This window comes from Dioscorea cayenensis, chromosome 16 (genome assembly GCF_009730915.1).
Source record: "Dioscorea cayenensis subsp. rotundata cultivar TDr96_F1 chromosome 16, TDr96_F1_v2_PseudoChromosome.rev07_lg8_w22 25.fasta, whole genome shotgun sequence".
NCBI lineage: Eukaryota > Viridiplantae > Streptophyta > Magnoliopsida > Dioscoreales > Dioscoreaceae > Dioscorea > Dioscorea cayenensis.
The window spans coordinates 21,595,704-21,622,896 of record NC_052486.1 but is presented as its reverse complement, the minus strand read 5'-3'; the positions used below and the strand labels follow the sequence as shown (position 1 = coordinate 21,622,896).

At 35.1% G+C, this 27,193-nt stretch overlaps 1 protein-coding gene across 2 annotated transcripts; it reads left to right on the top strand.

Annotated features, from left to right (window-relative positions):
* Positions 1 to 1,908: 1,908 nt before the first annotated feature.
* Positions 1,909 to 26,815, top strand: LOC120278965 (structural maintenance of chromosomes protein 6B). 2 transcript variants are annotated; one of them, XM_039285744.1, is made up of 28 exons: positions 1,909 to 2,114; positions 2,206 to 2,311; positions 2,666 to 2,799; positions 2,884 to 2,939; positions 3,625 to 3,711; positions 3,871 to 4,191; positions 5,603 to 5,722; positions 6,201 to 6,335; positions 7,989 to 8,065; positions 8,150 to 8,225; positions 12,515 to 12,589; positions 12,770 to 12,874; positions 14,165 to 14,334; positions 14,466 to 14,568; positions 21,410 to 21,522; positions 22,041 to 22,245; positions 22,333 to 22,467; positions 22,563 to 22,677; positions 23,322 to 23,407; positions 23,480 to 23,575; positions 24,221 to 24,357; positions 24,514 to 24,605; positions 25,121 to 25,211; positions 25,348 to 25,444; positions 25,912 to 25,957; positions 26,183 to 26,286; positions 26,368 to 26,462; positions 26,559 to 26,815. In XM_039285744.1, exons 1-28 carry the CDS (start codon positions 1,979 to 1,981, stop codon positions 26,614 to 26,616), a joined length of 3,171 nt encoding a protein of 1,056 aa, XP_039141678.1. In that variant the 5' UTR covers positions 1,909 to 1,978; the 3' UTR covers positions 26,617 to 26,815. The 2 variants fall into 2 exon arrangements, 1 of the variants encoding a protein (XP_039141678.1); XR_005541808.1 differs by lacking the exons at positions 25,912 to 25,957; positions 26,183 to 26,286; positions 26,368 to 26,462; positions 26,559 to 26,815 and having other exon boundaries at positions 24,514 to 24,618; positions 25,132 to 25,211; positions 25,348 to 25,663.
* The last annotated feature ends 378 nt before the right edge of the window (positions 26,816 to 27,193 follow it).

Here is a 27,193-nt window from a genome sequence, read left to right as displayed (position 1 = left end):
CGACCCACACGCCTCACTGCAGAGACATGAAAGTTCGATCTCGGCCTCCCCGAAACGAATATCCTACGCAAAGGACCCGATACCAATTGACCCAAAGACCATTGGTTCAATTGTGTTTTTTTCTAATGTTTTTGTAATTTTATGTTTGATTGGGAATATTGATGTTTATAGGTTGATATAATTCTTTCTAAAATAAAAAAAAACAGTAACGGTAAATTGGTATTTTTAAAAATAAAGAACTAATTCTTGAGAAAATTTAATTATTATTATATGAATAAAATGGATATATAAGAGATTTATTAGAAAAGCTAAATAAAAATAAGCAAATACAAAAATAAATAAATAAATAAATAGAACCAAAAAAACAACAATGGGAAAAAAACACAACTGAAGAAAAAAAATACACAATATACTAATATAGGAAACACGGGAAGCACCCCCAGAGATGAGGCACCCCAAAGCTAGAAATAAAAACAAGTGGGATGACCAACGACTAAGACGGTGAGGTCCATTTGTAGGCAACAAAGATCTTCTTAGTTAGGTGGTGGGAATCACTCTTGGATTTGTATACTCTTGTTATTATATATGTATACTCTTTGTTAAAAAAAATAAAATCATATTTTATAGTTCATATTTCATAAAATCATATTTTAGTTTGTACAGTGATTTAGATATATTATAATTAAATTTGGAGGAAAAATTGAATCGATTGAGATTAAAAATATCTCATGTGATAAAATATGGGTGGCGTATGGGAAAATTATATGTACATGTGGAGATGGAATTGTGACTTGTGAGTGTATTAAATTTCATTGGGAATGATAAATCACTCCTCTTTATTTTATTTTTTTGGCTAGAAAAATAAAAACCAAATTAAAATAATATTTAAATGGATGAAACTTTAAAGATTAAGATAACTTTCATAACATTAAAATTTTGAAAATAATGGCTAAAAATACAAATGCAGTTTTAGGTAGGTTTGCTTGTTAATAATTAAATAATCATGTTTAATGTTGTTTAATTGATATTATGAATTTAGTCAGAGAACCAAAATGATCAATTTTTCGTTGCCTATTTTTTATTTTTTATTTTTATTTTAACTTTATTTTAAGGTAGAAAATAAATGTTTCACTGATGTTCATTTTTATATAAATCACAAAGAACTTGCAAAAAATATAAATAAAACAAATAAATAAATAATAATAATAAAACAAAGTGGAAAACTTTGGAAATAATTTTGAAATTTGAATTACTGGTAATTAATTTTTCCGAAATCGCGGCCCATGATTTTTATTGTATGTCGATCCATTAATACTTCCAAATCCGGCCCATTCCATTGAGCCCAATTAAATTATTTTTTCTTTCACATATACCCCTGCAAAACCTAAAAAATCAAATATACGTAAATTTTCATGATGAAACATATATATATATATATATATATATATACAAAAAGTGCTTTGCCCATGCACCAACTGGGCTAACGAGTGTTTGTTATGAAATATAAAATTCATTAAAAATAAATAATTCGTTTAATATAAAAAAATACAATTTTAAAATAAATGAAAAGCAGAAAAAAAAGAAATTAAAATTAGAAAATTACCCTGTGATTCTTACATCATACATTCAATTTTTTCATTTAAAAAAAAAACTCATAGATTTCATACTGTAAAAACAGTACCAAAGTCAATATCATTATTATTTTTTTTAGTATTTAAAATTTTAAAATATATCTTATTTTTTTTAAAAAAAGCTCCATTAAAAATTTTAGTTATTATTTATTTAATTTTTTTAAAGTCCAAATATAATTACAAAATTTTAACAATAAGTAATGGTTTTATTAAAAATAATAATAACAATAAAAAATCTATAAAGCCCTCATAAGACCCTTCGTTTTGGCGGGCTTCCCATCGTCCTCTCTCTCAATCTCGGAGAAAGAGTAGTCATTTATCCCCAAATTTGGGGATTCTAGGGTTTCATGGAGCCCCGGGGGAATCCTGCGCGATCGGGGGCTGGAATCATCTCTAGGATCCGCCTTGAGAATTTCATGTGCCATGGCAGTTTGACGATCGAGCTTGGCGATTGGGTTAATTTCATCACCGGCCAGAATGGAAGTAAGTGGCTGAGAAGATCCAGGTTGGGAGGTGTTTGGAGTTTTTGGTTTTATTTTGTTGATTTTTTTGTTTGGTTTTGATCTTTTTTAAGGTGGGAAGAGTGCGATTCTGACTGCGTTGTGTGTGGCGTTCGGTTGCCGTGCCAAGGGGACGCAGAGGGCTTCGTCTCTTAAAGATTTCATCAAGAATGGTTGCAAGTAATTTTAGATTTCATGAACTTATCTTGCTATATGTCTTATTTGATTTTGTTGGAAAATCACTTTGTGTGTGTGTGTGTGTGTGTGTGAATGTGATTTTTTTTTACTGCTTTTGAGTTTATTAGGGATTTCATCTTGCAAGTAGAACTCTACCATGAATTCATCATTTTCCACCAAAAATGTATTGTTTCTTATATGCTGGAATGCCTTTTGGAATGGTTGATTTTTTCAAGCATTGCTCTTCCGATGTATTTGTTATTGTTTTCTTGGTTGGGATCTCTGGAATTTGGGAAGGTGAAATGAGGGCTTTTATCGGTAGCAATTGATGTGATTTGTCTTGGATTGTTCTTGCAGTTATGCTGCTATTTTTGTGGAAATAAAAAACCAAGGGGAAGAGGCTTTCAAGCATGAAACTTATGGTGATCTGATAATACTTGAGCGGAGGATCACAGAGAGTAGTAGTACCACTAATTTGAAGGACTGTCAAGGTTGTTGGAAATGTCTTACTTTAGTTTTGTTCTGATATGTTTAGATGCCTTAGAATTAATTTTGTTGTTTTACGTCTTTTCTAGGGAGGAAGGTTGCAACTAGGAGAGATGAACTTCGTGAACTTGTGGAACATTTTAATGTGAGTGCCTAGATTCCCTCTTTTGTCATGCTTAATCAATGTTCTCACTTTTCATCATAATGTTTTCTCTTGTGTTCTCACTTATTTGATTCTTTTACTTGTTTTATTTCATTGAATATATTAAATATGAAGAAATTGCACATGTTGCCATTCATTGCTACCTTGTGCCCCCTAAAAAACTTTTTTTAATTGATTAACCTTTATTGCATGGGCCTTGTTGTGAATGGAGATCATGTTTTTTTTTATAAAGAGTTCAAGTATGAGGAAGAGGTGATTGGTTATATTGGTATAGGGGAACTAGATATTGAAGCCTCACTCTTTTTGTGAACTGTCTGACATTGGAATGAGATGGAAGGCCATTTTGCAAATCTTACCACATCCCTTTAAATGTTTCTTCAGTTCTTTGTTCCTCTGGCTTTGTCAGTTTTCACACTGAGAATGTTGCGTGGAATAGAATGACAAGCATGAAAGGCGTAATGTAGTTTTTCACACTGATAATGCTTTGTCATTGTAATAAAATATTTACTATGTCTCTCATCAAAGTTGCTGCTATGACGTTGTGCATAATATTTGCTGATCCTTTGCTATCACTCATAAGCTTGTGCTGGCAAAGCTCCCTGTTATAATTTTCGTATGTAAGTGGGACGCCCAACTTTGATTTTTTAAGTCTTATTTAAATTTGCAGATCGATGTTGAGAATCCATGTGTGATTATGAGTCAAGATAAAAGCAGAGAGTTTTTACATTCTGGAAATGACAAAGATAAGTTTAAGGTGAATATCTGCTTATGTTTTTCTTTCCTTTTTATTTTTGAGTTGAGATATGTGTTACTGCTGGCACTGTTGTATAGTTGATGTTTCTTTCTCATCAATTCATCATTTCTGATAGTGACACTGTTTTCCTGTGATGTGATTTTTCCTTTTTATGTACAGTTCTTTTTTAAGGCCACCCTTCTTCAAAATGTAAATGAGCTATTACTAAATATCAGAGTCCAGCTGGATGCTGCGAGTGCTATTCTTGATGAACTGGTATCATTGATTAGGCCTATAGAGAACGAACTCAAAGATTTGCAAGACAAGATTAAGAACATGGAACATGTGGAAGAAATAGCTCATGAAGTGCAAAATCTGAAGAAAAAACTGGCATGGAGCTGGGTATTTGACGTTGACAGACAAATTCAGGAACAAAATGTCAAGCTTGAGAAGCTTAAAGAGCGAGTCCCTACTTGCCAAGAGAGGATTGATAAATACTTGGTGATTGCTTTGACTTGTACTTATGTTTCTTTTTTGCTATATTACTTAATTGTGTCATCTGCCGAACCTCAATTACTGGGGCACAATTTTCTCTTGATGCAGGTGTCTTGTTTCCTATTGGTGCAATTTTCTGTTTTTTTTATGGGAACCAGAAACCTAGTTTAGTCTTCCCTGCTGCTGTTTGCATTTTATTGTTTTCTGGTTGCTGTCTGTACATGTATAATCTTTCCTTTATATGAAACTAATCGCGACATTTGTCTCTATATGTTTCAGGCACATGCACACAAATATTTGGTTCTATTCTTTACTTTTGCCTTCTTGCCTTGTCTAGTTTAAAAAGATCTCTGTGGCTCTTACCTTTTCCAGTTGATGTCTGGGCTTCTGACTTTTTGAATATTATTTAACAGAGGCTGATTTCTGTAGATCTGTTGTTAACTATTCAAGGTTTTTTTGACACTCAAAAACCTTTTCTGGTTGTACACAAGGTATCTTTTTTTGGAGAACCCATATTAAATCTGAAGAATCTTGTTTATTGATGTCTACTATATGAGCTGATATGGTAATATTCATTTATTACCAAAAGCAGGCCATTTATGGGTGTTAGCTGGAGGGTCACATATTTTCAGTATAGTGCTTTTGCCACTTGACAAGAATAATGTCAAATGAGTGTTCCTTCTTTCTTTGTTGAAGAAAAATATATCTGTGACCTCTTAATGGCTGATTATCTGGTAAGGCATAAATTGTCAGATACTTCTGGTAGATGAAAATGGATAAATTCTTCAATATTCAATATCCGATTGAATCATAATTACAAAAGGTAACGGTTCAGACATCATATGAGATTTCCCATATTGCTGATATTGACAATAGTTAAGGTATATGATACTGAAATTTGCTAGCTTTTTAAGTTTGGACGCTACTGGCATTGTTAGATAAGTATTTATATTTGGAAGATGTGAAACTAGAAATTCTAGATTCCTGGTTGATTTCACCAGAAGCACAAATGTGAATTAAGAAGTTGCTTGGCATAGTTTAGCATGCGCATTAGCATGCAACAGGTTTTCTAGTATGGAATGGGCAGGCAATATGGATCGGAAGAACAAAAAGATTTGGACCAAAATGGTTGGGGGGATGTGACCCTTAGAATAACATAGGGTGCTCCTGAAAAGAGTATGCTGCATAATTTATAAGATGTATCAGGATGATTTCTTTTTTGCATGATTACTCTATCTACATTATGGATGGTTATTGTTGGCTTTCATTGCAATTGTCTTGCAGTTTGTTTTCTTACTTATAATATTTTCTTGAAGACCAAATATGAGTACCCCCAATTTGTATTCCTGTTGCCACTGAATTATGTTTTATAATTCATCGTTTTAAAATTATGTCAATATATGATTCTTTTTGATAGGCTAAAGTGGAGAAATTGAAGGAAACACTTCTCACCAAGAGGACCAAAATAACCTCTATGACGGAAAAAACATCTGAAGTGAGAAGAGGGAAGGAAGAATTGCAGCAAAAGCTCTCACTGGTACGGATATAGCTTTTAACAGCACATGGCTCCCGTTTGTGGTTTCAGTGTGCTATGTGCAGGTCTGCAGAAACTTTTTATATCCTTCTATTTTGAATTTCCCAAACAACCCTTTGATTCCATCTGGTACCTTTGTTGTTTAGACTGCTCATGTATCGCATTTATTTCAATCTATTCAATTTCCATTATTTTGTGTTGTTTTTCATCTTTGAGAGTCATGTTCAATGTTATGCTTACATTTTTGTGACTCTCTTTTTAATAAGAATGCGTGAAATACCAGCTTAATGTGTACTTCAATATTTTAAAAATTAGAGTCTGCGTTTGTTTGTTCATTCTGTTGATAGTTATCCTTCTCTGTAGAAGATTTCATTTGGTCATTCTAGTAGTATCTGGTTAGAACTTTTGTACTTTCTAATACCTGTCAATTTAATTTACCAACATTAATTTGTAGAATCTTAATTCATTTGCTGTTTGTTAGGCTACCAAAGAGAGTCTTGAGGTTGAAGAAGAACACTCCCGTGTAAACAATGTTATTAGGAAGATATCTGCTCAAATTGTGTCACTTGAGCGGCAGGTTCAAGATATCCAGGAACAGCACATGAAAGCCACACAGGTTTGGTTTGCTAACTTCTAATACATACATCTATGACGAAATGAATTCTACAAATGATATGCACATTCCATAGCTTATGCTTCAATTATAAGTCATGGAAGGATGAAGATTGCTGCCTTGTGGCTTTCGTGGAGGTTATAGTGCATATTTTAGACGCTTGCTTTCTTAAGAGTAGAGTTATACAAGAAAAGGCTTTTACCAGGATGTGTGGATTTTTAATTTTTAATGTTTTCTCTCCATTTGTATCGTTAGTATTTTCTGTTCTGCAATTAACTGTGACCTTTTAAGTTAAAAGGTTTTTATAATGAGCAACTGAGTGTTGAAATATAATGCCTTGTGCCTTTATAGAAAAAATAAAATATTAGGATTCTGATTTTGCCAACATTTTATGCGTTTTAAAAACGGAAGAGCATGACTTGAAGTTTTCATTGAAGGACACATCTCTCTGTTAGTGGCAGTTCACTACATCACAGAATTATGAACTTCAAGTTATTAAACTGCATACTGTTTCTAATGAAGTTTGATTAAAGTTTTTATTATAGTTACATTTATTGTTAGAAAAGGAGGTTGATTTCCTTGCCTTCTGTATGGATATCGGTTATCATCAGACTGTCTTATATCTGATAGAGATGAATCTTTTATTCCAGTATTGCGACATGGTTGTTCTTGCTGGTTGTGTTCTGTTACGCCTCAAGCTGTTTTGCACTATTTCAAGGAATATTTTAACTTGCAAATTACGCTGTTCCTCGTGGTTATTGTACGAATGCTCATCGATCCTTCATTTGGAATAACTTGTACATCATTGGATCCGTTTCTAGTATCTGGTTTGAAAATGGCATTGAAAGAATACAAGGTTCCCTTTTTTATTTTCTTATTTTCTCCAAAAATTTCTTATGTCTTTGGCCATTAATTGGATTTAAGCTTGGCACTTTTGTATCCCACTCAAAACTGTAAACTTCACCATTCATCCTATGTTGTGGCATAATGTATCTGACATGACTTTGTTTATATAAGGTGTAATGCACTATTAGTTGTATATTTGTTTTAAGGACTTAAAGAATCAATTATTAGTATGATTAAATTGTAAAGTTTGGTTCACGTTTTCCCTTGCTCAATTTCGTTTCGGTTAATAAATGAGATTGGCTTGAATCTAGATTACAGGCTTGATAAATAAATGAGATGAGCTTAAACAGACATAGTTTTGTTCAACAAGGATTGATAACATATACACATACATATACCTGTAGTTGTAGGTCTGGTTAGGTCCATGAGGTTTATAAAAACATTTTATTTTATTTTTAAATTAATAATTTATTGAAAGTTTTAAGAGGATTTGAAGGTAAATTTTATTTTAACAAGGGTGGTCTATAAAATTTTCTTGTTTATTAGAGGATTCAATTTAATGAGGACTATATACAATTTTAGTTTATTGAAGGGACTAAGTCTTGTTTAGTTTTTACAAAGGTCTGAATTTAAGTTATCCAATTTGTTTAGCTTGGCCCAATTATTTCCTTAGTTCCACGTTAAGTGATATCTACCCATGAGATCACTTTAAATACTGTATGACCTTATACAAGGATGAAGTTGGTGCTTTTCTTGCTTTAATGAACTGATCATTTTTTCTTTCAACTATTTTTCTCTTTCTGCTGTAAGGCTGAAGAGTTTGAGATTGAGGAAAGAATGAAGGAAATTAATGATGAGGTTGATATAGTCCAGAAGAGTGTAACAAGGTTAAGTTTTATTTTCTTGTATTGATTCTTTGTACTGTTAGCTCATAGCATGCTTAACGTCTCTATCTTATTAAATTGCTTCAGGTTACTAGAAGAAGAAAATTCCCTATCAGAAAATTTAGCATTGGCAAAAAGCACTGTTAAGGAAATTGCAAAGGAGGTACAATTGTTTCAGAGACAGTGTCTCTAGAGTAAAGCTTCACTTCTTTATAAGTGGCAATGCTGTTGAATTTTCCACATTTTAGTATCTGACTTTTAATTTACTGGTTTGCTACATACACTAACCTTGACTTATATCCTGTTACCTTTTCCATAAGGAACATTTGTTTCTTTTCTTTTACATGAACATATTTTTCTCTTATTTTTCAAGCACATATATGTATATATTTTTTCTTTTTCAAGAAAATATGGACAAATTTCCTTGAGCATTTATGTTTTCTATGTAGCAAAAATTTAATTTACTTCATGTTGAAATAGACCGTTGCCAACCACTAGAGCTGACCGAATATTTTACTGATTGTGGAAACCAGTTTTTGGTTTTACGGATCTTCTGATAAGATTTTTGGGTAATGAACTGTAGGATGTTAGAATAGATAAATGAAGAGAGAAAAGAGAGAATGGTGCAACTCATCTCAATGTTTACAAGTGTATATATACATTAGAGTAAATGGGCTTTAACACCCTTCTTCAAACTCAAGGTGGATCAGGAGGATCTGAGACACAGAGTTTGAGAAGATGGAACTGATGTTGTTCTTGAGTTTGGGCCTTGGTGAAGAAATGGGCAACTTAAGACTCAGATAGCACATACTGAAGAGCAATGGTCGACTGCTGACAATGAACGTGTGAAAGATGCATTAACACCAATATGATTGGTCAATTCATGCTTTACGGGGTCATTGGCAATCTGTATAGCACCAGTGTTGTCACAGAGAAGAGGAGTAGGAGTATCACATGAGACACCAAATTCAGCCAACAACCAACGAAGCCATACAATTTTAGATGTGGTAGTAGCAAGCGCCCGAAGTTCTACCTCAGTGCTAGAACGTGACACATCAGTTTGTTTCTTGGACTTCCATGCAAGAAGAGAAGTGCTAAGAAATATACAATAACCAGTGATGGACCGGCGATCAACAGGGTCACTTGCCCAAGTGGAATCTAGGTAAGCATGAAGCTAAAACGGACTAGAATGAGCATAGAACATACTTCGTGATGCTGTCCCCCTCAAATAACGCAACACAAAGTAAATGGCCGTAGTGAACTGAAGTAGGAGTACTAACGAACTGACTCAACACATGAACAACATGAGTAATATCAGGCCTGGTGACAGTAAGATAGATAAGACTGCCTACAATATGACGATAACGAGAAGGATCCTCTAATGGTGTGCCATCCGTGGGTCGAAGTTAAACATGGAGCTCCATAAGTGTAGCGGCAGTCCGTGAATCAGTAAGGTTAGAGCGTACAATAAGGTCCTGAATATATCGATGCTGAGAAAGATAGTAACCATCATTTATGGAAGTCACCTCGATCCCCAGAAAGTAGTTGAGAGGTCCTAAATCAAACATCATATACTGCTGGCTGAGACATTGCTTCACAAAAGCAATATACTCCATATCATCACCAGTAATCAACATATCATCAACATAGAGCAGGAGCAAGGTCCCATGCTGAGAGGTATGGATGAATAATGCAGGATTATGATCACGGGGCGAAAAGCCAGCTTCACGCACCACAGAACTAAACCGTTCAAACCAAGCACGTGGAGCTTGCTTGAGACCATAGAGAGCACGACAAAGACGACAAACATGATCTTCAGATGTCTCAATGTCAGGAGGTGGATGCATGTATACCTCATGTAAATTACCGTGAAAAAAGCATTCTTCACATCCATCTGAGAGATTGTCCAAGAACGAACATCAACCACAGCAATCAGAGTGCGAACTGTAGTCAGATGAGCCACAGGAGCAAAGGTTTCATCATAATCACGACTATGTGCTTGCTGAAAACCACGAACCACAAGACGAGCCTTATAGCGTTCCATTGAACCATCAGGCTTTGTCTTAACCTTGTACACCCACTTGCATATAATAGGAATTTCCTGAGCAAGTAGAGGAACAAGATCCCAAGTGCCTGTCTTTTCCAAAGCTGAAAGCTCTTCAAACATAGCCAACTGCCACTCAAGGATATTGGCTACCTCCTGATAAGTGTTGGGCTCATATGCAGCACCAGTAGTAGGAAAACCATACTGTCAGGTGTAGAAATAGTAGTACGATCACGAAGGTCATACCGAGACGTCAAGGCAGGTAATAGACCATCAGACGTTGCATCAGTGGTACAGGCCGAAGCATCGAAAGGAGCAGGAATGGAGGGCTGGGGATCATGAGGAACTTTAGGCTGATGACGATAGTGAAAAGGATAAGTCTCAGGAGTTGAGGGTGAAGTTATAACAGAAGATTGAACTGGAGGTGGAGTAGGAGACGAAGAACGAACAACAATAAGCTTTATTGTAGGAACTAATTCCAAAGAAGGAATTCCAAGAAATGAAATAGGCTCTGTGGAAGAAGGAGAGGAAGAGGGAGGTTGAGTAGCTGAAGAGTAGAAATAAGGACGACTCTCGTCAAAAGTGACATCACAAGATATGCGAATGTGAAGAGCAAAAGGGTCATAACAACGGTAGCCCTTATGCTCAAGACAATACTCAAGAAAGGCACACTCAATTGATTGAGCTGTTAACTTGGTATGTTCATGAGGTGCAAGTAAGACATAATAACACAACCAAACACTCGAAGATGATCATAGCGAGGAGGAGAACCAAACAAGATTTCTCTAGGACATTTACCCTGAAGAGAAAAGGATGGTTGCATGTTAATGAGATAGACCGCCGTGGAAACGGCCTCAGCCCAAAAATGAGCAAGAACAAAAGACGAAATCAAAAGAGTCCGAGCAGTTTTAATCATGTGATGATACTTACGTTCAACTATCACATTCTGCTGATGAGCACCAGGACAAGAAAGTTGAGGCAGAGTACCCTTAGCTGAGAGAAATTGATGAAAAATAGTAGACATATACTCTTCCCCGGAATCAGAATAAAAAACATGGATGACAGTAGAAAATTGAGTGTGGATCATGCTAGCAAACGACTGAGAGATAGAGAACAACTGAGATCTTGCCATAATGGCCGAAGATAGCTGAGGATGTAGAAATTGGATGATATTAGATGATGGCCGAAGATGGCTGGAGATGGCCGGAGAGGATGAGAAGATCTAGATCTGCCGGAGAAAATAGATCTTGGTCGGAAGTTGAGACGGTTAAGTTTGGAGTTTGATGAGATGATGACCGGAGGAGGTGACCGGAAGATGACCAGAGTTAAGGTTTCTCAACCCGCTTTGATAACATGTTAGAACAGATAAAGGAAGAGAGAAAACAGAGAATGGTGCATCTCATCTTAATGTTATATACACTAGAGTAAATGGGCTTTATAGTAATGGGCTTTAACATAGGGAAATATACATTTTGTGCTGTTTTGCACATTATGTTTGAGAGCTCCCTTTAGTACATCCTTTCATGCTATTGTTCATTTTGTACAAGCCTTCCCCATTAAAAAAGATTGGCATAACTTTTCCCTCATTTTTTCATGGGGCAAATTTGGAAAGAGAAAACAGAGAATGGTGCATCTCATCTTAATGTTATATACACTAGAGTAAATGGGCTTTATAGTAATGGGCTTTAACATAGGGAAATATACATTTTGTGCTGTTTTGCACATTATGTTTGAGAGCTCCCTTTAGTACATCCTTTCATGCTATTGTTCATTTTGTACAAGCCTTCCCCATTAAAAAAGATTGGCATAACTTTTCCCTCATTTTTTCATGGGGCAAATTTGGAATTAGAAAAAGACATGGCTGGTCATTCATGCTTTGAACAATGAAGATAACCAAGAATTTGAATTTCTGCATATTTCTCTTTCATAACATTTTGTGCTTGGTGAAGCTCCTGTAATTATTGAGCTACAATTGTGTTGGTTATTAGAGTAAAAGATCAATGTGCTATTTAATGGATTGGTTGAAAGTATAGAATCAACGAAAGCAACAGGGGAAGATGCCATGAATGCAGAGTATGGAACAATGTTTCTGTAATTAGTTCTAAAAGAAATGAGTATATCAAGAAATTTCCCCAAACCAAGAAATTTTTTTGGCTCGTCCTTGAGCAAAGCATCAATAGTAAAGTGCATGATTGTTATTATTCCTAAGCATTTTTATCAATACAGATCATGGATAATTTCTTTATTTTTTCTTACAAGTTTAACATGGACGCAGCCGCAGGATTGAACTGCTGACTGTTATTAAATGCCTTTTGTCCTATAAAATTAAGTCCTATGAGTTTATGCTCTGACATTTTAGCATATTGTGTTAGTCTCCCTTTATAACTGAAAATTGTCAATGCTTGTAGATTGAAGAATATGAAAGAAAGAATCGTGATTTAAATTCTTACATCCGCGATCTTCAACGACGACAAACTAATAAGGTATGTTGGTTTCTGTAAGGTTTGCTCATGAGAAATTGTATGTTGGTTTATATATCCTTACTGTAAAATTAAATGCTGTTGTTCAGTTTCCGTAGTTTAATCATTCATTTCGTCATGTGAAATGTGAATGTAGATTATGTTTGTTTTGGTATAGTTGTAAAGTTTATTTTGTTTCTACAGGTAACTGCATTTGGGGGAGACAGAGTGCTGAATCTCCTTCAAGCAATTGAGCGACATCATAGGAAATTTAAAAGCCCCCCTATTGGCCCAATTGGTGCTCATGTGGTACATCAAATATATTTCGGCCATTAATTTCTGTGGTCTGCCAAAGAGTCTTTTTTTTATTTTTATTTTTTTGGTTTATTGTGATATGAGGTGTTTTCTGTTATACATAAGATCTGGTAATTTGCTTCTTCAGGTTCTGCTTAACAATTAAACACTAAATTTAGCATATGATTGATCATTAGATTTTATGATAAAAGTTTGAGAAGATCTTATTTTGAAGTTTACTTAAATTCGGGGTCTTTTAGATTGCTTGTAGATTTCAACTTCAAATGTGGCTTTTGAAATTAATTTCTTTGTATGTTTTGGCTCACCACCAGGATTCTGTGCACGTCTTACTTATTAGGTGCCACTCTTATTAGTTTTTGTTGTTGTGTCTTTGAAATTTGCCACATGCCCTTATCAAAATTAAGAAATTCCTTGTTGATGATTTATTCCATATTTCATCTGGTATATTTTTCTCTATGATTTTTTTCCTTCAAAAATTGTTTGGTTCAGTTGAATAATGTAGATTGGGAGTGCAACTAGAAATGAGTTCATGGCACGCAAACAGACTAGGACAATTTTTTGTGTTTCAGACCTAGAATTTATGCTTTAATCATTAGGTGAAAGTCAAAGTATAGCCTACTGATCTTCCTTGGACTTGAGTTTAGGTTTCAGGTGTATGCATTATGCTTTTATACTAGGGTGATTTGTGTAAAAACTTTTCCAACTGGACTTGACTTAACAGAGAATTTACTCTTAGGGCCTATTTGTATAGAGTTGATTTCTATAGGAAGTAAATCTTTCAAGTAGGTTCTACAAAATATTAAATTTTCTTCCCAACCAAGAACTTCGTTACTGAATTTGACCCATGTTATTAGCCTTAAAAGCACTCTAGGTTAGGGTTAGTATTCATGACTTCCAAACACATTTTTTTTATTTTTATAATTGGAGGAAGATTTATTTGGTGCAATCCAGTCCATGCTTCGAAAAAGCAATATGGTAGTTCCTGGAGGAAGGCTAGCTTATGATGGATGAATTCTTCTTTTTCCATCCTAAAATTGTATAATTTCTTAATTAACATATTAGGTGACCAAACAAATTTGTTATGCACTAAAGTTCTAATTTCATCACTTGCTGTCTCAAATTTTGTACTCCTTTTATTGTTTGGTCTAGGTTTGACTTTAATTTGTTTTAGCACATTATTCTTTTTTTTTTTCTCCTGATTTTATGGGTAGAATTGAATTAAGTTTCTGCAGGAATATCTACCTGTCATAGGCTTGTAAAGCTCGGATTTTATGTTTATGGCAGACTTTGGTTAGTGGTGATATGTGGGCTCTAGCAGTTGACTGTGCTATTGGAAGGTTGCTAGATGCTTTTATTGTCACTGAGCATAAAGACTCTCTTCTCTTACGGGCTTGTGCTAGAGAAGCAAACTATCAGAACCTTCAAATTATCATATATGATTTTTCCAGGCCAAGGTAATGTAACCTGCACATATCATACCATTTTCCTTGGGGTCTCTTGATGCAATGTTAATGTAGTGTGTAGACTGTATATGTATCATTGCTTCAATGTTCTCATTTCATACTTGTGGTGTCAACATATTCAGGTTAAACATTCCAAATTACTTGCTTCCATCAACGAACCATCCAACTACACTTTCAGTCATACATTCAGACAATCACACAATAATGAATGTGCTCGTGGATATGGTTGGTACATCTCAATAGCCTATACTTGCTGTTCTCAAGTTATATCTTTCATATGGTTTGTTGAAGTGTAGCAGCTATGATGAGATATTTTCATCTAAGTTTTTGACTCATCCTTTGGCTTTTTCTTTTTTAAATGCTTGCCTCTTTTCGATATTTTAGTCTTGAAAAGTTTTTCAATTTATTGGGTTATTAATTTCTCACAATTTGTTTATCCAAAGTTCCTATGTTATATGTATGATCTAGTTTATGGTTAAGCAATTGTTGGAGGGAAAACAGTTGAGGGGTTGAAAGTAGCTCTGTGTTATTGGTTGAAAGACAATTAGAGACTGATGAAGGAACAAGAGAGCACAAAAACAATTCCATGTATAATACCAGACTCCAACTCTATTGAGCCTAACTTTGAAATGTGATGGTTGATGATCCTTTTGTCGCCTGCTAGTGGTAATATATTGGCTTCCAACATGATGTCCTTGTTTGCTTAGAATGATCTTCTCCCTACATTTAGAATAAGCTCATTCCTTATATAAATTAATTGCTGTCATTTTGGGATCTTGAATTATCTCCTGCCATATTTGACCCATTGACCGAATCTCTTTCTTTGGGAATGAACCAATAGTACTCTTGGGGGGCTGTCCTCAACATGGTCACTGCTTGAACTTAAGTCTCTAACATTGCCCACCTCAGGATGACTGGCCTTTAATAAGGGAACCACAGGATAAACTCATCGCTATACACCCAGTGCGCTTCCTTCAATGGCTTACCAATCCCTTGAACCAATACTTGCAGAAATGTAACTGAACAATGAACAATAGCATTATTTACTATGACTGCCTCCGGTTGGCAGGGTGGTTCCTCCACTGTTTCCAAAGCCAGAGGCAATTAAGACTCCAATGGTTGATCACCCACCACTCTCTTGAGTTAGGAGATGCAAAAAATAGGATGAATCCGACTGGTCTCGGGCAAACGGTGTTTATAAGATGGCCTAATCCATTATAGAATCTCGAAAGGCCCATAGAAACTAGTTATGATTTGGCCAGTTCGAAAAAATGTTATGGATGTTCGTGGGTTTCTGGTTTTAACTAGCTATTATTGAAAAATTATCAAGAATTATAGGACAATTACCGAGTTAACTACTTAAGAAAGGAGTACTTTGTTGGTCAAATAAAGCATGACGGCCTTTTAAGGGTCATGTCAATCACCTCGGTCCTTGGTACGTCAAACTTGTGTCTGAGATGTTCTCCAATGTGAGCAATATTGGGATAGAACTAGTGTTGGCATAAGTCAGATGACATTGGGGTTAGCAATCATTAAGACGGTTTGGCTATGGAAGCTTTATTTGCTTGAGTGAAAAATTTTTATTGTTGCTGACCAATAATCACTCAAACACTTTTTGGAGCAATGAATTGTTGCCCTTGAGCAAAAAAAAATGTTGCTAAGTTGCTAGATTTGAATATGAATTTGGTACCTGATGCAGGACAGCAGGCTAAAAAGAAGTGGTTTTAAGTTGGAGACAAATTACTAGCATCACACTAGCAAGATTTTAGGAATCACTCCTATAATTCATAAGCATCACACCTAAACTTGGTTTGCATCTCACATAATCATGAAATGAAGATAGTTTTCAAGAAAATATTCATTGCTTTTCTTCTTTCATTAGTGCTCAATTTTATAGACTTATAGTATGTGAACTAGAAAAACAAGACTCGTAAAATTCTAACAAGAACTTAAAGGATGCACATGGAAGCCAACAAACTTGAACACCCTAATAAATATTTAAAACTTCTAAGATAATTTAAAAGGCTTTTGACTTTGAATGAAAACTAAAAAGACACTTGAGTAGAACTAACATAAGTTTTGGTCTTTGGTTTCTCTTTCGTTTGATAAGTCTTCAAAAGATGATTCCATTTTGCATCGATTCCCCTGACTTAAGAAAACCAGGCCCTGGTGAGTTAATAGCATGACGTTATTTATAGAGATCAAATTGAGTTTCTGTAAGTTTTGATTTGTAACCCATGTGCAATCTGAAAATAGGCAGTCTTTCCATTTCACAAGATACTTCTGATATCCTCCGCTTCTAGTTGAAACAATTTGATGGTCTACAATATCTTCAAGATCTTCTTTAAGTTTAAATAATGGTGATAGACTTGCTTCATTTTTGCCACTTAGTGAAGTGCCTTCATGACATGCATACGGACTTGGATCCTTCACATTGAAGGCATTATTTATATCCATATCTGTAGGCAGATTAAGAATATAAGCATTGTAACTGATCTTCAAAATCTTGTATGATCCGGTGTTCCTTGAGTGAAGTTTTTTAAAGGCCCCCATGGAAATCATTTAAGCCTTATACGAACCATTACTATATCCCCTTCATTAAATTCTGCAAACCTCCTTTTCAAGCCAGCCTGTGCATTGTAGTTCTCATTTCTTGGAGTAATTTTCCTTCAAATGTCATCATGGATTTCATGAATATGCCGTCCAAAAGTTTCAGCTTCAGCACTTGGTCTTGCTGCATTCTCTTCTCAAAGCTTCTCATTTCTTTTCTCCTTGTATTGACTGTAAAAACCCTTTGTTCATTAGTTATATCTCAATAACCAGCACTGCAGCATGGTACTTACCAGGCTTTATCTCCCTCATTTTCATTAGCATCTCATTAAGTTTAGTTTCTTTCTGCCGATTCCATTCAACAGAAGATGTTGCCCGGCCGGTAGTTTCTTCGGATTAGGATGCAAACTTCTTAGCTTCTGAAGATGAAGGTGACTTAGCAAATTGGTTCTGATTTGAACCATCTTCTGGGAGATCAAGTGTAGCCTTATCTTCTGTTGATTTCTTCTCCTCTATTTCAAGAATCAGATTGGAAGTGATATGAGTGCTTGTGTTGGAAGTATTTTACTGTCTGTAAGGGCTGAAAGGATCCCCCATACTGGCACTCCATCTTCTTAATGTAGATTTGCTAATGTTGACATATGCCTTCACTATCGTTTTCCTTTTTGGGGCATCTGAAATTTGATCTTTCTGTTTGCTGTCAAGGACACTAATAGCTTCTTGAACACTCATCTTCTCACTGTGTTGTCAGCTCTCTTGGGTGGCTCTTCTGAATCTTCATCTCTACTCTTGTTTCCATCAACATCTCTGGTAAATGGACTTCTTTCCCATTGAAATTCCTTCTTTGAAAGAATGTGCTGTGATTTTTGGGAGTTAATAGCGATTTAGCTTTTCCACGCTGAACTTCTCCATTTCAGCGGTAGTCATAGGTTTCAACACAACTTCTCTATTATTAAACATGAAAGAATAAGTGTTTCTCACCCACAATGGGGCACATCTCTATCATAAAGCCAAGGGCATTTAAGAAAATATGCGTCATTTTCATTGGAATCACATCACACTATATGGAATCGCTATAAACTGCACGAGAGAAAGATATAAGACAGTGTTGAGTTAGCGGAATGGAAGTGCTATCAATCCATGCTACTTTGTATGGGAGTGGATATTGTTCAATAGGAAGCCTTAGTCATTCCACCATAGATGCTGAAACAACATTTGTGTTGCTGCCCCCATCGAAGATAAGCTTCTGTGCTTGGTTTCCACCATGTAATAGCATTTGGAAAATCGAAGTGTGCCTCCAGTCTTCTTTTTCATTTTTAGGAATTGAAAGGATGCGTCTAACAATAGCATTCTTTGAAGTGCTTGCTTCATCCTCTTCCTCCAAATCATCATGATCATAGATACCATAATCAAATTTCACATCACCTTCTTCCTTTTGTTGATCTGGGATATTTAAGGTAGATGCTCTGAAGTTTGTAGGCTGATTTGATGCTGCCGCCATTGTTCTTTCTTTGCTCTGATGCCAAAATGATGCAGGACAGCAGGCTAAAAAGAAGTGGTTTTAAGTTGTCTCTTTGCTCTGATGCCAAAATAATTCGGGACAGCAGGCTAAAAAAGTGGTTTTAAGTTGGAGACAGATTACTAGCATTACACAAGCAAGATTTTAGGAATCACTCCTAAACTTCTAAGTGATCACACCTAAACTTGGGTTGCCTCTCATAAAACCAGAAAATGAAGATAGTTTTAAAAAAAAATCTTCATTGTTTTTCTTCTTTTATTAGTGCTCTATTTTATAGACTTGTAGTTTATGAACTAGAAAAATCAAGATTTATAAATTCTCATAAGAACCCAAAGGATGCACATGCAAGCCAACAAACTTAAACATTCTAATAAATATTAAATCTTTCAAGAAACTAAAAAACACTTGACTAGAACAAACATAGGTTTTGGTCCCTGGTTTCTTTTAAGTCTTCAAAGGATGATTCCTCCAACTATTGTCAATCTTTGAGAGCATTTGGATGGATGTTTTGTATAGTTTTCATTGAGGGATTCTTGAATTCAAAAGGCCACTTAATCATTTTGGTTGTTATTGACAAGCTAAGCAAATATCATTTTATGTCTTTCTCACTCCTATACCGTGCCAATCGTAGCTAAGTTCTGTATTGACAATGTTGTGAAGTCACATGGGGTACATCGCACCATTGTGAGTAGGGCTATAAATGAGCCAAGCTTTTTAATCAGGTTGAGCCTAGCTTAAGCTTGGTTCGGATTATCTTGAAAAGGTTTGTTCGAGCTTGGCTCGATTTTAATTTTGAAAGTTGAGCCCAGCTAGATTTAGCTTGAAATTAAAATCGAATCCTTTTATTTTGAGAATTAACAGCTCAAAACTAAAGGCACATTTATAACTTTCATTTTTGTTAACTATAAATAATGCAAAATATATTTATTTTTTCAATACAATAATATATTATATAGCACATTATAAATAGATAAAAAATTATAATTCAGCTCAACATTAAATTTGAGCTTGAAAATGCAAGCTTGAGCTCGGTCTGAAAGCTCAAAAATTTGAGCCAAGTTCAAGCTTTTACTAAGCGTAGCTCAGGCTCCTCATGAATAGGTTGATCAATTGACAACTCTAACTATGACCAACCTTGACCAAGTCTTACTAGCCAGTTTTGGAATGAATTATTCAAGATGTAAAGGTAGTGGTTCAGCTTTATTATCCTCAAATAGATGAGCAAACTGAGGTGACCAATTGGATTTTAGAATAATACCTTAGATGTTTTGTTCAGGGTTGACAAAAGACATGGAGTGGATTTTGTGCTTAGTTTGAGTACCAGTGTAACATCACATACCACCTGTCCATTGGAATGACGCCATTTGAGAGTGCATTGCATACTTCCTCCAACACTTGTAAGCTACTCTCATTGGTTTAGTCCGCACGAGCTTGTTGATCAGAAGTCAAAGACTTGTAACCTGGCCATGTATGAGTTCAAGATTCAATCCCAAAAACTTAAGTAGCCATAAAGGGCTATATAGATTAGCAAAGGTGAGAAGAATTCCAGTTGGATGAGTACATGTAATTGAAGTTGGAAGCATTACGACAAAAAAACTAATATCTTTAGAGGCCAGAGTTGCCAAGAATGGTCTTTGGGGCTTAGTCTGCTTTGAAGGCAGTGTGAAACGGATTTTTGTGGTTGCGTACTATTTGGAGCCACCAAAGGTGCAGAAATTTATTCAATTTGTCATGTTTCTTGGCTAAACTGCAGGGTAGGAGATTCTAGCTTGCTTCTTCCTAATTTGCCAGAGCAATATGCAGACTATTAAGTGTTCATTTAGCCAGAAAACTGGTGCATTATAGGAGCATCTAAAGGAGAAATCAAATAAAATAGGTGTTGTTTCTGTGAAAGGAATTGCCAAATGATGGTGCCACTTGGGAAGATTCAGTTTTCAGATTTTAGGATGAGAGTACACTTGAAGAAGGGAATATTGAGCATGGTTTAAAGATTGCAAGAGGCTTCGTTACAAGTCTTAATAATAGAAGACCATAAGTTGGGTGAAGAATCTAAGAATGGTTATTACTAGTAATACAATGAATGACATCCTAATGAAAAGAAAGAAATAATCATATGGTGGTTGATATGCTAATTAAAGGAAAAAAATAATCATATGTTGGTTGGTATTCTAATCAAGGGGGGAAATCAAGGAGTTGCATTGGATTTTATGTAATCTTGCATCTAATGAGAGGGATCTGTATGCAAAGCTTGGCTGTAAAAAGAAGGAAGCCCCATGTTGTTTGTCATTCAATCTTTTCAGTGATGCCATATCTAGTATAGTTTCATATTTTTCCGGCATTAATAAAATTACATTGATCTTGTTTTGTGGTATAAGTTTTTCTTTATCTTTAGTTTATTCCTTGTGCTGATCATGATAAGGCTGCCAACAGTTCGCATACCATTGTCACTCCTTCATCCAGGCCACTTACATTTTACCATCCTTGCTGATTTTGTTTTCTACTTTCATGTGCAATGATAATTTTGAAGCCCTCCAATCCATGGTGATTATGCTTTACTTTGATGTGTGATGGATGCTCTAAGAAGCTAATAACTACTACCACGCCCCTTATCCTTGGTAATTCAGTATTCTATATTCCTTCGGCAACGGCTAATCTAAAACTTTATATTATTGTTGCTGCTACTTTTAGTGAAGAGTTATATGGTTTTCTTCTACTTACCTACTGAAGAAATTATGTGACCTTCAATTGTGCAAGTCGGGTATTACAGTGACCTACATGCCTGGTTGCATGTGCTTATATAGTTTATTTGTTCTTTATTTTAGTTCTAGTTTGATATTTATCCTTTTTTAGTGATTTCTTGTTCTTTCCTTTTCTCTAATTTTGGCTTAATTTTTTATGATTTAAATTTGCATGATTAATGATGGGTTGAGTTAATAGAACTTGGCTTTAGCATTTACTTTTATAGGGTAATTCTCATTCTGCTCATCCTGCTTATAGGGTAATGCTGAGAGGCAAGTGCTTGTTCAAGACTATGAAATGGGGAAATCTGTTGCGTTTGATCAGAGAATTCAAAACCTGAAGGAGGTGTACACTTCAGATGGATATAAAATGTAAGATTTTATCAGTGTAAGAACTATTTTCATTAGTTCATTATACGAATTATCTGGATTATGGTATTTGTGTTCTTCATATTCAATGCTGATTTCCGAATAAGGTTATTAAAGTCAAGATCCTGCATGGTATCAATGAGGGGGATTTCTTTATATATCTATATATGTTTATTCAATTTCCAAATATATACTATTGGTGCTCGTATTGGCTTTTTATATGTTCAATATGATCACCATATAATTGAAATTAGAGGCAAGGAGCTTATCTGTTTGCCTTAGGAACAACTACTGGCTTGGCATTACAAGATTTATTTCTTATGCTACCACACAGAGGATTTGGACCTGCTAACTCTTTATTGGAAGAAGGGTGTCTTATTAGTTGCATTATTAAGTGAAGAGCTCAAAGGATAAGATGACCTGAATTGCACATGTTTCTATGAATAAAAAGAATAAAATTATGTTATTTTTAATTGACATACTTATTAAATTTTCATTGTAAATTTGTTTTATCCTATCAGGTTCTATAGAGGTTCAGTGCAAACCACCCTCCCTCCAAATAAAAGGGCTAAAACTGGCCGCTTATGCAGTTCAATTGATGATCAACTTTATGAGATTGAAATGGAGGCATCAAAAGTTCAGGAGCTTATACAAGAAGGCAAGGGAAGAAAAAGGATTTCTGAAAGATCAGTGGAGGATCTTGAAGCTAGAATGCATAGTGTAAAAGTACAGAAAAATATTATAAAATAAAATTACCCACATTATATCATAAATATTTTGTGTTATAAGTTTCTAATTTATTTTCTTTCTCAGAAGCGACGAACAAATGAAGAGAGAGTTCTGATGGCTAAAAAGTTAGCATTGCGTGATATGAAGAGTGCATATGATGCTGAATTTAATAGTGCTGACCACACTCCTAATGTGGAAGAGCTTTATCAAGAAATCACGGTATGGTCTTATTCATCCTCAAAGCTTGTTTTGGAGTAATTTATTTGGCATTCTTTTGTGAAGTGAGATTTGTGGCTCAATCTTTTTCCCTCTAGGATCTCCAAGAACACATGCAAGTGAAACAGATGTCCCTTGAGAAAATCAAAGTTAGGATGACTATCGCCCAAGAAAAGGCCAGTGATCTAAGATCATCCTTCGAGAAATTATGTGGTATGCCATTTTTGTATTTACTCTTTTTCTTTTTCTCCATGGGTAGCAATACTTGAACACGCACATATTCTTTTCCACGGACTCGCTTTATATGTTTCAGCCAAGTTTTATTTGATAACCAACTGTTGGATGCTGCAATTTAGATCTTCCTGCTAATCGTGAACTCAATAATTGATTGAAAGAAGAAAGAGATCATGTTTTGATGATTGTTGATGTATGGTTAAGGTGGAACATTACGATACCATGAAATGGTTTTGCAACCTTTCTTTTTCTGTTGGCATTCAATATGTATGCAATATTATATTAATGTGCACACTCATGGAAATTATTAATATGTCTAGGTGATCTCTTCTATAATGGCACAGGCTAAAATAATCCATGTACATGTTGAGTTTTGAATCAATTCATAAAATTTGTGCCAATCATGGATGATGATAAATGCTCCATATGGAGATTTGTGTACATGCATAGTTATCTTTTGTACAAATGCACACTTAGAGATCATGAGTTAGATTACTTCTTGTACTCCATGTTTTTCTTATATCTGCATGTTTAATGAAGTTGCGTATTTTTGGTTACATGAGTTTCACAATATTTGTGAGTTGAGCTTTATTTAGTATTCTGCTTTTTAAAAAAAATTATAGAGTCAGCAAAAGGGGAAATTGATGCAATTGAAGCAAGAGAACGTGAACTGATGTTGGCAGAAGATGATCTACGTTCTGCAGAGGATGTATGTTTCTTTTTTTTCCGGTTCATGATCCCCATTTTCTGCTGTCTGCCATGCTTATCTTTCTTCCTACAGGAAAGAACTCATTATGAAGGAATCATGAATAATAAGGTGCTGCCTGATATCAAAGAAGCAGAAGCATTGCTTGAAGAGCTCCAACACAATCGCCAGGTTTCTATCTTTCTGATGGAGTTATTTTAAACATGATTTGTTTACTGCTTAACACAACTTTGTTAGATAAGCACTGGTATATTAATTTTTTTTCCCTGTATTTTTTCCCCTAACATTTATATTTGACTTTCAGGCATGGCAACATATCTAAGCAGAATTCTATCCTATATTTTCTCCTTCATTATATTAGATTGACTTTCAAAATTTTCATTTTCTTACCGTTATGATGTCTATCCACTTGAAGGTGTATTGTGTTTGAAGACGTATTTACACATTGTTGATTGACTTGAATGCTTTACATTGTTTATTGTTTATTGACATTTAAGACTGAAGCATTGTTAGATGTAGGCTATTGTGCACTGTGAAGGGGTATTATCGAGTCTTGACAATCAGTCTGATACTTCTGATAAAGATGCTTGCAGAATTCTTAATAAAATCATAATTCATTTGGAGGAGCCACAGCTTTTCTGGATTGCTATATTATTCTGTTTTGCCAGCACAGTTCTGACCACAATTTCTGTTAGATCATGATTGTGTTTTCTCTTTCGCATTTTTTTAATTATTTTATATGATCAGGGACTTCACAGCTATTTATCAATCTGGTTTACACTGTAAAATTGTTTCATAGTTTTCATGAAACTGCAGGAGAATTCCAGGAAAGCAACCATCATATGCGCTGAGAGTGAAGTGGAAGCTTTAGGAGGTTGTGTTGGGAGTACTCCAGAGCAACTCAGTGCCCAACTGAACAGATTGAAACAAAAACTTCAACATGAAAGCCGGAGGTGCTTGTAGATGCATACAATTAGTAACTAGTATATATTTATAGCTATTTCCAGTCATCTTGCTATCATCAGCATTGCCAATTATGTTGATGTTATTGTTTTGCCATTGTTATCAGAAATATATGATTCTGTAAGTTCAATTGATTGTGTTTGCAGATACTCCGAGTCAATTGATGATCTTAGAGCAATTTATGAGAAAAAAGAGCGCAGAATTTTGAGTAAACGACAAAACTATGAAGCTTTCCGTGAGAAAAGATAATTGTGAGGGCTATTTTATTTTGCTATGACTCTCTTGGCATAAATTGATGGTTACAAGCCTTATTTTCATCCTGCCTAATGTCTTGCATCAATATTTAATGGAAAACTTATTTGACTAATTGACTTGTATAGGGCCTATTTTAATTGAAATTTTATCTTTTTTTTGGCTTTGAAACAACTTTGAAACTAAATTGAAATCTATTGTATATCAGTAGTCTGCAGGTCCTTTATTACTATTGCTGCTAGAGAGAATAATTTTAATTATTAGCATTATAATTCGCTATGCTTCAATATCTTTTAATTTTAAATTTTAAGCCTATGTGACTTGAACTTGTTGATGTGGAGGGGCCCTGTGAAAGAATATATGCCAAAGTTCTTACCTAGGGTTCATAGGAAGAATAACTCATGTACAGATATTTATGATTTTTCTTGATGTCATAAAGTAGTCATGCTAATAATTGTCTACCCTCCATTTTTTTTAACTTTTTTTTCCCTAAATTGTATTATGAGTTGCAGGCATGCAAGGAAGCACTTGATTCACGGTGGACAAAATTTCAGAGAAATTTAAATTATTTGAGGCGACAGTTAATTTGGCAGTATGTTCAATTTACTTTGCTAAGATTTACTGCCTGACTTCTTCTGGAGACATTTGTGAGGGATCCTATGCAACTTTCTCAGTGTTCTAATTTATGAGGTTCTTACTACTTGCTTGTTTTTTATATGGTTAAACAGGTTTAATGGACATTTGAGGAAGAAAGGCATCAGTGGGAACATTAAGCTCGATTATGATGATAAGACTCTATCAGTAGAGGTGAGTAAACTTTCTCCAGTTTATCAGCATAAGGAGCCATCCCAGTTTGGCCAAAACTAGGTGACTATATCTCAGGCCTTCAGTAGGAAATCTTATTACATAAGTTTTTCCAAGAAACGACATAGCTTGCACATTTGCATCTGTTTTCATTTCACATATATCCTTGAGCCCTCATGCTTATGAACCGCCAACATTATCAGTGTCAAACACCTTGCATTATTTTGTCAGTCTATCTACAGTCTCTTCATGTCTTCTGTTTTCCTCTCTTGACCATCTAGGAATCTTTTTCTATTTAGTTTAGAAGTCTTGTGATTTGCATGTACCACTTCAAATTGAGGCTTAATACTGGCCCACGATTATATGCTCAATACTATTTGTATGTTTCACAATGTATTAAGAAGAAGTTCCCTAAAGTCGCGCTAGCTGATTGCTACTTAGCTCCAAAGGTCGCGATCTTCTTTTGCTCATTTAGATAAAGATGCGAGTCATCTAGGGCGATATTACTGTGCCGGGACACTAGAGGGCTTTCAGGTAAACATCTGATCTTCATCAAGTCTGATGATTTTGTTGTAAATCAGTGTGTTATGTGTTTTTTTAACCTTTGGTTGACTATATATATCTTGTGATAATTTTGTCCCCCACTAATATTTTGGTCCTCCATCTTTCACGAACATTTTGAGACTAGGTAGCTGTACAACATTTCCCATACAGCTGCTTTCACCAGAAAGCTCTATTTATACTATCTGTCTTACTTAGGTGGTGAGCATCTTTCTCTCCCACTCTTTGTTTTGCTTGACTCTACGCTTCATGAAATGACTGAAGCACCATTTCGAGCCATGGATGAGTTTGATGTATTTATGGTATGGTCGTATGTTTCATTCTTGTCCAAATGAAGTGACATGTTTCGGGTCAAATTTCTTATTCGCTTTGTGTGGCTTTAGGATGCTGTTAGCCGGAAAATCAGCTTAGATACCCTTGTCGATTTTGCTGTGGCTCAAGGGTCACAGTGGATATTTATAACCCCTCATGACATCAGGTTTATACTGACTTGCATTTACTTGTTGCATCTTGCTCTTCATAACTTGAATGCGCAAATATTAGTCTTATGGTTTTCTTTTTATTGTGAATTCAGCATGGTGAAATCTCATGAGAGGGTCAGGAAGCAGCAGATGGCAGCACCTCGTTCTTGATAAGAGAATCAGTCTGCACACTAACTTATCTATTTACTGTTTGTTTTGGAAAGCATGTTGATAGTGCTAATTGGACTAAATACACCAGCCAGTATATGCTCAGGGAAACAATGTAATTAGTTACTCCCATTTGTCTGTTTTAGTACTTTTTATATATGAACTAAGGAAAACTATGTCAGTTTTGATTGGTCTTGGATCATCATCTTGGCTTATAATTATTTATAATAAACCACATCCTGATTTTGTCCAAGATTGGTAAGTCTGAGCAGAGTGCATGCACCTAAACTACGAAGATTCTATACTGAGACTAGATGGTTGATGGTTCATCCATTCTTCTGGAATTTAGCTAGGAGTGATATTTGGTGGGTACATTGAGCTGTTTGGCTGATCAATCATTTTATGCCTTTCTCTTTGTCCATTCTAACTCATTTGATTAAATTTAACTCATCAATGCGGTTCCTTTTTCATATTGTTTTGCTTCTTCAGACTGAAGTTAACCAGGGAGATTCAGTACTGCATTTCTTCAGTGAAACATGCAGCAGGTATCAGTCTAGTGTCAGTTGAATATATACTCGAT